At 45.5% G+C, this 9,498-nt stretch overlaps 1 protein-coding gene across 1 annotated transcript in view; it reads left to right on the top strand.

Annotated features, from left to right (window-relative positions):
* LOC126523433 (seizure 6-like protein 2) overlaps nt 1-9,030 on the top strand; it is a 201,138-nt gene extending 192,108 nt beyond the window's left edge. The window contains exon 6 of the mRNA XM_050172049.3: nt 759-9,030. Within this exon, the coding sequence (XP_050028006.1) occupies nt 759-1,214 (456 nt within the window). The 3' untranslated portion in view covers nt 1,215-9,030. The remainder of the gene's footprint in view (nt 1-758) is intronic.
* Nucleotides 9,031-9,498: the final 468 nt, after the last annotated feature.

The raw sequence follows: 9,498 nt of genomic DNA on the forward strand, positions 1-9,498 counted from the left end.
AAATGTTGATATATGTAGTTGATAGCGCCCGTCCTGCGTTCTTCTAATCTATGTGTGTCACTTCGCGCTACAAACCAAGAATATGTTTCCGTGCCAACTCGCCCGACTTTTTATCCTTTTAGTGTAATATATATATATATATATATATATATATATATATATATATATATATATATATATATATATATATATATATATATGTATATATATATATATATATATATATATATATATAAACACGTTAGCGTACTACAGCATTCCCGAAATTCTATGAAGTCGTAGGGAGGCTTTGGCCATTTTCAGAGCTTTATTGTACGATATCTGCTGCTCACAAGTGAACATGGATAGAGGAGCTGAAACGTCAAAAAATTTATTCTGAACATTTTATTTTTATGCATAGTACGAATGAGCCTTTACGGCTGGCGTGTGCAACTGCATCAAAGGAGCACGTTTCTCCTGCTTAAAATAGCAACCATTGTTTGGCGTAGCCGTCCACGACAGTAAAGTAATACGCCTGGTACGACTTGTCTGCCTAATGTACTGAGTGTCAATGTTCTATTTATCACTAATGTAAGACCAAATGCGCTCGCGCGCTGTTTCATGTTTGCGCCCTTTACTATAATGCGACGCGTCAACGTCATTTTAGCATTCGAAAAACCTGGAACAGCTCCATTTCACGGCTTCAGGCAGGGCCAACTAGGCTAGAGCGGATTATTTTGCAACTTGATGAGCGCCGTGATTCCTTGTCTCTGTTGCAGGATCGCTGGAAGCCATACGAGCAGGACATCAACCGGGCTGCAGTACTGGCGAAGGGGCCTCCACGCAAGCCTTCGGCACACATGGATCCATGGCGGGCCTCTGACCACGCCGCCGTATTGGTTGGAGAAGAGCTCCTTCCGCACGACACCGAGCCCGGTGACGTCGCAACCTCCGGCGTCGATAACGACCTTGACATCCCGGATCGAGGTGGTAGCGATGGCCTGGAGGATGGTCTCACGGTAACCATGGTAGCTGTCATCGTCGCCGTCACTGCCCCTCTTGCAATCGCTCTACTGCTGCTAATCGTGCTCGTGGCCTACCGGCGCCGCTATCCTGTACGGATGAACTTCGGCCGCAAGTTTTCTACTTTTGAGAACCCGGCCTACGTACGCAAGGACGCCCGGGACCCCCGGGAATTGACCCGGCTTTCGATCGCTGACCGAGACCGCTTCTGAAGCGGAGAAACTGCTCGGCAGTCTAGTCGTTGTTGCGAGGCAAAGCGAAATTGCCACGCGGATCCGGCAACACAGAATGATAGGACGAAGCAACCAAATGGTAATGGCCGTTCTGCTCATAAACGGCATATCACGTTTTACTTGAATGTGGTGCTGCTTTTTTTTTCCCTCGCGACTTCTCCTGCTCACTTGATTTTCCAAAGGCAACATTTTAGCCCTTCCACCGTCGGAAGAGGCCCACTGGTCATTTGGCATTACCTTTGAACTCAGCACTCCTTGGCCCGGTGACAACCCGGTGTGTCCAGCGATTGCCATGTTTCAGCTGACGATCGGTCTGTGGCTGGCAAAACTTTTTTCTACTGCCGTTGATCAGCGGACTATTGGAGCGTGTGTGGTGCTGGAATGTGTTGCATAAGTGACAACAGGGGTGACTGGCGTTTGAGCTGCCTCCGCGTATTCTCGTCGTAGGCTGCTTTCTGCGTCGTACCTTCTCGTGGAATGCTCTCCAGGACTGTCGAGGTGGCGGAAAGGTGATGTGATCCGGTGATCGTGGACCTTAGCGTGCGAAAGGCTTTCGAAGGCCTGCACATGAGCAACGGTATCTTCAAGACAGCGAAACGCCCAGGTGCTGCATTGTGTGTGTTCGAAACTTCTTGAGCTCCGCCTACTATGCGTGTTTGATTATTGTTTCTCTGAACGTACAACTAGTGTTCACAGGAGTCATACTTCTACCATTATTAACTTCCCTTTCTGCATACGGAACAGCGTTTTATACACCAGGAAAATAATGAGCGACGCCACGAAGCGTCGTCGTCAGCAATTTTTCAATGATTTTATTTCTTATTTGTGTACACGAGTATATACGAAGCAACAAACAAGATGCACAAGAATAAGCGTTACATCAACGGTATTCTTGCGTGCTAAGTGCCTCCTTCCGTCTTTCGTGCGCTAAAACAGTGGTCAAGATGCATCCTTAAAAGCGCGTTGTTTTTCAGTAAAGTGGACGCTTTTGCGATTGCCCTGTAGGTCAATAATTAACTGATTATTCATTGTCTTTCTCCACAGCTGTTTACAGTCTTTACAAATTATTCCGGGATCGTATAAAATACGAAGAGAGCTACTGTCGCGTCAATGAACGCCGAAGTGACTACTGGGAGCTTTTGAATCCTTTTTATATTGCCGACTGAACCGCTTGTTCAGGAAGCGACCGGTTGGCGCTTTGTCTTCATAGACTTTGTCTTCCTGTCCTCGTTGTTTCGTACGGGCAGTTCCTGTAACTGATCAGAGCGTGCACCTGTGTTATTTTTACGCTCAAAGGTGCAAGCTGCAGACAAGCATGTAGCTGTTCTAGAGGGGTTTCAAACGACAAACTGATGAATGGTAGCTGCCAGTGGTAGTGACCAAGAAGCAGAGATATGTCATTTAGCCACGATAAAAAAAAACCGTTTAGATAGTACAGTCTCATACGGAGAGTAGCAGGGTGCTACTGGCAGGAGCGATTGCGTGGGTCGTCGAGGCGGATACAAAACTAGCGTCGAATCACTGCGAGCGCAGCTGTTCGCCGAAATTCAGCTAATGCGTTTTCGAACCCCTTTGTCTATTTACTTTCTGGGGTGCTTATACGAATTGAAATAGAATAATTGTGCGTCTTGTTTATCTAACCTCAGTAACATTAAAAATGATCCGAACATAAAAAAAAGAATTTCCTATGGTGTCTGTTACTAGCGATATAATGCACATAAAGCGTCATGAATCAAGTGTCGCAATGAATTTAGTGCTGACATTTGCGCAAGGAAATAATTTGTTGTGGTTGCAAAACGCTTAGCTATTCCAAAGACACGTACGCTTGAATTGTGAACGAAAGTTTATAAACCCGCCGTTTGCTATGTCATTGAAGTCTTGCTAAATTGTTTAAAAAGTGCACGTCGTACCCACGATTGCTTGGTGGTAGTACACTTACAAAGGTCGTGTTACTCTAGCAATGTTGTATAAATCTCCACGTCGAAAGAAAGATCCGATATTCAGCGTAGCTTCGCACGTTGCCATCGCGCTTCTCTGCGCGTGAATTCGGCTTCTCATATGACTGTGTGTCACCCTCCAAGTAAGTACAGATCGAGTCAAGAAATAACACAGTAATAACGAGGCAGGTTTCAGGGCGTTCCATCCGGTCCCACGCCTTGTTTTGTGAAACACGTAGTTGTTGGACTTATTGATGCATGTTTTCTTTTTTTTAAATCAGGAATTGTAGAGCAGCTAAAGAGCAGGCAATACAGAACCAACATATCTGTGTGCCTGTCCATGCTGGTTCTGTGGTGCCTGATCTTTTGCTGCGCCACCATTCCGATAAAAAAGATACTTACACCGTCTTCGCCTGCTGTGCGTGGTTTTCACTTTTCGGCTCAAGATTACACAGGGACGGAAGGAAGAACACACGAGTCGAGAGCTCACTATAAAATGAATGCTTCTTTTGAAAAAAAAATCGCTTAATATTAACCATAGCCCGAAACGCACACTTATACTGCACAAAAGTTGTTGCAAAAGGGGGGCTTACGTCGCTTACAAGGGCATAAAAGAACGCTATTCAGTATTTGCGGAAAAGATTTCAGAAAATACGCGTGGTCAACGAACTAGGACAGAAGGAGAGAAATATTCTTTGAAATAACATCTGCGCAAAGCAAGTGCGTCTGACAGTGTTATTTGTTGTTTGCCTTAAATTTGCGTTCAAAATAAACGTTGTGTTCGTGATGAGCGGTCGTGTCGTAATGTATCCCTTCCATCCCTGTCTGATTTTTGCACTGACAAGCCACACACTTGCCAACTCGCGACCTTGCCCTAAGTACTTGAAATGTCTCACTGACTATTCTGAAGAATGGTTTCAGTTTCTATTGTAGTGCAATGAACATTGTGGGCTTTAAGCTGTGGGAAAGCTAAGTTACAACACGTAATCAATCTTTTACCTCGCGTGTATTTGTGGTCTGCAAGTCATGCCTGATGCTGGTGGTGCAAGAAAGCCATGCCGCAAGACGTCCCAAAGCACTTTTTTATTGCATTTATGGTATAGTTTTTATTGCTTGTATACGCGTAGCGAGTGTATTATTGCGTCATTGAGATATTACATAGACTCGGTAGACCAAAGAAATGCTCAACGGCAACGTACTGAGTGAACCTGCAAATGAGTGTGTAACGACGTCTAGTTGTAAGAGTGCACGTATGGCGTGGTAATACAAGAGCGACCGTTATTGTTCGGTTGTGCATGCATATATATATAATATGTGTAGATCACCCTGCAGCTAACTAAGCTTTAGGCGACTAGGTACCAAAGTATAGATAATCGTTGTGACCCTGTCACCATAGCTTCCGTAATATTTTCTGAAGCGGATGAATTTGGCGTACAAAATCGCGATATGCACTAGCCTAATGTGACTTCCTTTTTCCAAAACAAAACCACGCATTTAGAACCGTAAACACATTTTAATGACAAGGTATAGTTTCCTCCTCCCACAACGGTAGGCTCTCAGTTGGAGAAGATCTACCTTCATCTGCCAAACTTTTCACCCAGGCGAATCTGGAGCAAGGTAACGTCACACGAGGACTGTGCCCAAAGAGCGCGACAGCATTTGGAAGAAAACTTATTTTCTAGGCTTCGGCAATTAGCTGCTGTTTGCAAGCGTCACCATTATTGCGAAGATCCAACCCACAACGAATCCTTTCTTTTTCTCGCGGCAAAGTGTTATGGCATAGGAAAGAGGAGGCGCTATGACTCCGAGTTCAGTCCTGTTCATATATGTATGGCGCTGCTTTTTGTGGCCCAAGCGGAGATTGCTGTGGCAGCTTTATTAGTTTAGTCCTCAAATCATTTGGGATCCGCTATGCTCCTTCCATTGGGAAGGAGCATAGCGTTCATGAAAGTACTAAGCTCTGCAATTGAGAGTAATTGTGGTGTACATCGTTAGCACGTGCGTCTTCGGTTAGCGTACATTTTGTAGCGACACATGGCCCAGTGATTCCATGAATGCTTTGCCCATGCATGCTCGCCCTATCTGCTCTCAGCCCAGAAAGATAAGGGGCACCGCAGCTCAGGCTTTGAAGGAACTCATTGCTTGGGTTTTCCAACGTAAATGACCTGCTCCCTCTGTGGGCTATCGTGCCTTGGAGAATACAAGTCCACTTGTCGAAATGTTGGCTCCTGCTTTCACCTTGTTATCGTTTTTCTCATGGACTTGAATTTCCACCTTCCGCCTTCCCCGTGTTTTCCAAACATGAATTGTGTATCACCAAATTATCTAAGCATCTGGCAGCGTGTTCGTGAAATACGTCATTGTTGCATCTTGAGACATGTTTTTTTGGCTTCCAGCTTCGTTCTGCGTCCTTGGTAGAGAAAAAATAAATGTATGTATTTCTAGTACTTATGCAAGCAAACGTAGTCAGGCCTCCCTAGTGAAGTGTCGCCAATTGAAGTCTCCTGGCGATTCCCCATTTCCTACGCGGATAAGAAAATCTTGTTAGCCTCCTCCGTTAAGAAAGGGTTTCGTAGGAGTATCAATCGCCTTCACACGCATCGCCGTAGTATTGTGGCCTATTTCGACATCGCCTGTGTGAAATCGTGGCATGGCAAAATATGTCCCATGATTTCTAGGTAGTTCTCTTGCGCCGAAAAACCACACTAGGTAAATTTTTATTGCGAGGAACGAGATTTAACTCGACGAAGAAGGAATACATTTGTACCGCCTGGTCGCGCGTTATGAATTCATGCGTGTGAGCTGCTGGTCGCCGCCAGCAGTCGGCAAGTGCACAGCCCCTGAGATCCTTAACAATACCGCGCAAGCGGCGACCACACGTCGTGTAGATGCTGTCTAATGGTGAAAAGCGACTAGAATGACTATAGCCTGTGCAAAACGATGGGCGAAACGACAACAAGGCGAAAGCAGGAGCCAACGTTTCGACAGGTGGACTTGTCTTCAAGGCGACATATGCTTTCCTCGCCTAGGTGGGGTTCTCCTAACGGGGAGAGGGCGTAAAGCGGGTGGGTGCGGCAACAAGCGAAGGTGTGTTAGCGGCGAGGGTGTACAGTTGAGAATAGAGGAGTGCTGTGCACAAGGCCAGGGACCCGGCCGTCTGTCAATCACGTTTTAACGCTCGTCTGTCAGCCGGCGTGTCAACGGCGTGCACAGCAGCCCCCTGTTTTCTGTTTCGCTGGCCGTCGTGGCCTATCGCGTCTCGGAAAGAGGCAACAGAAGGCGCGGCGGAAACCGGTGCTCTCGAAAACAAAAGAAAATACTGAAATGGAATAAATAAATAGATAAAAAGAAAAAAAAGGAAAGAAGAAGAAAAAAGAATGCTTAGAAACCAAACTAAGTGTTGTTCTCTATAGCTTGAAATTTAGCATAGCGAATACATTCTAAAGCTCCCTTTGAAACGTTTATGCCTGTTGGTTGCAATGTCTTGAACTTATGGATAAGATATGATTCTCTGTATTTTCTTTCTTTCAGGATGCAAATTTTACTATAAGATCTAGAGTTTAAATTCATGAAACTTATGACCTGATTAGTTGAAATGCTCGGCGACGGCTTTGGGATGCTTTTTACCTGTGTCCGCGCGATGTCCGTTTAATCTGACGTTCATTGATTGTACCGTTTCGCCGATATATTGTTTCTCAGAGAAAGAAGATCCAAGCAGTGAGGCTGCACACGAGCTGGCCCGAGCTCTCTGCCACTGGGCGGCTGCGGAACAGCCCGAAGGCGGGGGAATGAAAGATGGTGCAATCGCGTATCATGAAATCACTGATCATTACAAACTTGAAAGCAGAGACCTCCCACCTCCGGATCGGTGTCTCTCCTACAACGAGGCCCGTATATTGCAAGCCGGTAAATACATCTGCCCATTTTTGGCCTATCTTACGCAGACAAGGGACGAAAATGACGCCAAATGTAAAGATTGCGGCGAGAGGGGTACGCTAGACCACATAATATGGGAATGTGCCAGTTCCCCAGACATCAAACAAAATATATATAGTAGAGAAGCCTGGGACGTCTGCCTGCGGAGCGAAGACCGCAACGTCCAGCAGCAAGCCGTCCGCCTTGCGGCTAAGGCCTTGAAGAAGCAACTTCACTAGTCCTGGTGTAGGTGTAGATTCTGGTGTAAGCTGTTTCGTCGCTAATTCCGACTGTCACACCAGAATCTGACAGACCGCCAACCTTTATAACAAAATATTCTAATGCTTTCCCAGACAAAGAACATCCTACGACAGTACCACCCGATATTATCGAGCAACCACCGTTCCCGTATGCACCAAGGGGCACCTATCGCCGCAACAGGAACCTTAAAGATATGTTAGTGCGTGCAAAATTCCGGCAACATCATTTCCTCGTAATAAAAGCATGTTGTCGCTCCAGGTTCAAAACATGCAGGTACCTTCAAAGTGACATTAAAATTAAAAGCACCGCAAATAGTTATACACACGAAATCTAGCTTCACTTGGACAAGTTCGGATGTGATTTATATGCTTGACTGTTCGTTCTCTGAGAAACAATATATCGGTCAAACGGTACAATCAATGAACGTCAGATTAAACGGACATCGCGCGGACACAGGTAAAAAGCATCCCAAAGCCGTCGCTGAGCATTTCAACTAACCAGGTCATAAGTTTGATGAATTTAAACTCTACATCTTAGAGAGATTTTTGTTGTGAACGAGAAAGAAAATACAGAGAATCATACCTTATCCATAAGTTCAAGACATTGCAACCAAACAGGCATAAACGTTTCAATGGGAGCTTTAGAATGTATTCGCTATGTTAAATTTGAAGCTGAGGGAACAACAGCTAGTTTGGTTTCTTAGCGGTTTTTTGTCTTATTTCTGTTTTTTCTCTTTACTTTATTTATTCCTCTTTCGGAGACACGATAGTCCACGACCACCAGCGAAACAGGAAACACAGGGCTGCTGTGCACGCCCTTGACAGTTGGTACTTTCACTGTAGTTATGTCACACAGTGTCCACCGCTTATGTCGTAACCTACTTTGTCGATCTTTTTTTCCTCACACCGGCATCCGCCAAGAAACGAAGAAAAAAGAACGAATTCGTCTGTGTGCTCGAGGTATCGTCAGATATTCCTGCGAACGATGAAGCCAAAACAATAGCAAGGACAGGTTGTGTGCGCTGTTCCAAGGCAAGCGCGCAGCAAAGTATACTCTAACTGGGGAGTGTGCGTCGGGCGATTGCCCGTACATCGCCGACGTTGCCGATTGTCGCCGTTATAAGGCGACCACATGCGGTGCGTCGACGCTCGCGCGGTGTCACTAAAGTTCGGGAGGCTATGCGTTTACCACTTCCGAAGAAATACGCTTACATAATACTCACGTTTATCACGCACACTTGTGCTCCGTTGCTTGTGCAGCGATAGTTTGCTTGTATATAAATGTTCATGGTATCAGAATCTCACATGGAAGCTCCTTCTGGGAAAGCGCCTTCGGTGTAACACAGCGTTAACCCAATTGACTAAATCGCGTGTGGTGCATGAATGGTCACTGTAGGGGTGTCATCTACTTGTAACAGTTAGCGCGCCAAGATATGCTCTTAGGAGGACTCTTGTGAACGTTGCAACGGTATTGCCTGTTAGTTTGCCGTTTTAGCTAAGGTTTTACCGTCTGTTACAACAGTTTTGTCACTGTACCATGCTTTAAAATATTTTGTCTTCACTCTGTATTATTCGAACTGCAACAATGAGTGACACAAGCGGATGAACTGCCAAAGCCCTAAAGAGTATGCTTTTCTGTTTGTATTTACGAGCCTTTTGAATACAAGTATACGAACCCCTGTTTCCGCGCAGTCTATTTTGTTGTGTCCTCGTCGTTGTGCGAGACTCTGCTCGTAGTTGTCCGAACGCTAACGGGTTGCTTCGCATTTGTTGGCTGTTGCTCGATGAGGCGAGCCGCAGTTTCACTTCTGTAACTTACTGTTGGTGAGCGCCGCATCGCCGGTTCAAACAACGCAAGCAAACACGTCAGGTAGACACAAGAATACCACTTCGGTGGGACTCCTATGAAAGTGCAGTGAAAAAATTCGCACTTCCGCCGGAAAGGCGAAGCAGCGATTGTGATAGCAAATTACTGGACAGCTGTACGAAGTAAGGATAGTGGTTTTATCGACCCTATACATTTATAAAGATTCGCTTACTAACTAAATTAACAATGATGAGATGCGTAAGCGTGACTCAACGAGGACGAGGAAAGAAACAGACACATAGAGACAGCGCTGTCTCTGTGTGTCTGTTTCTTTCTACATCCTT

Source organism: Dermacentor andersoni, chromosome 6 (genome assembly GCF_023375885.2).
Source record: "Dermacentor andersoni chromosome 6, qqDerAnde1_hic_scaffold, whole genome shotgun sequence".
NCBI lineage: Eukaryota > Metazoa > Arthropoda > Arachnida > Ixodida > Ixodidae > Dermacentor > Dermacentor andersoni.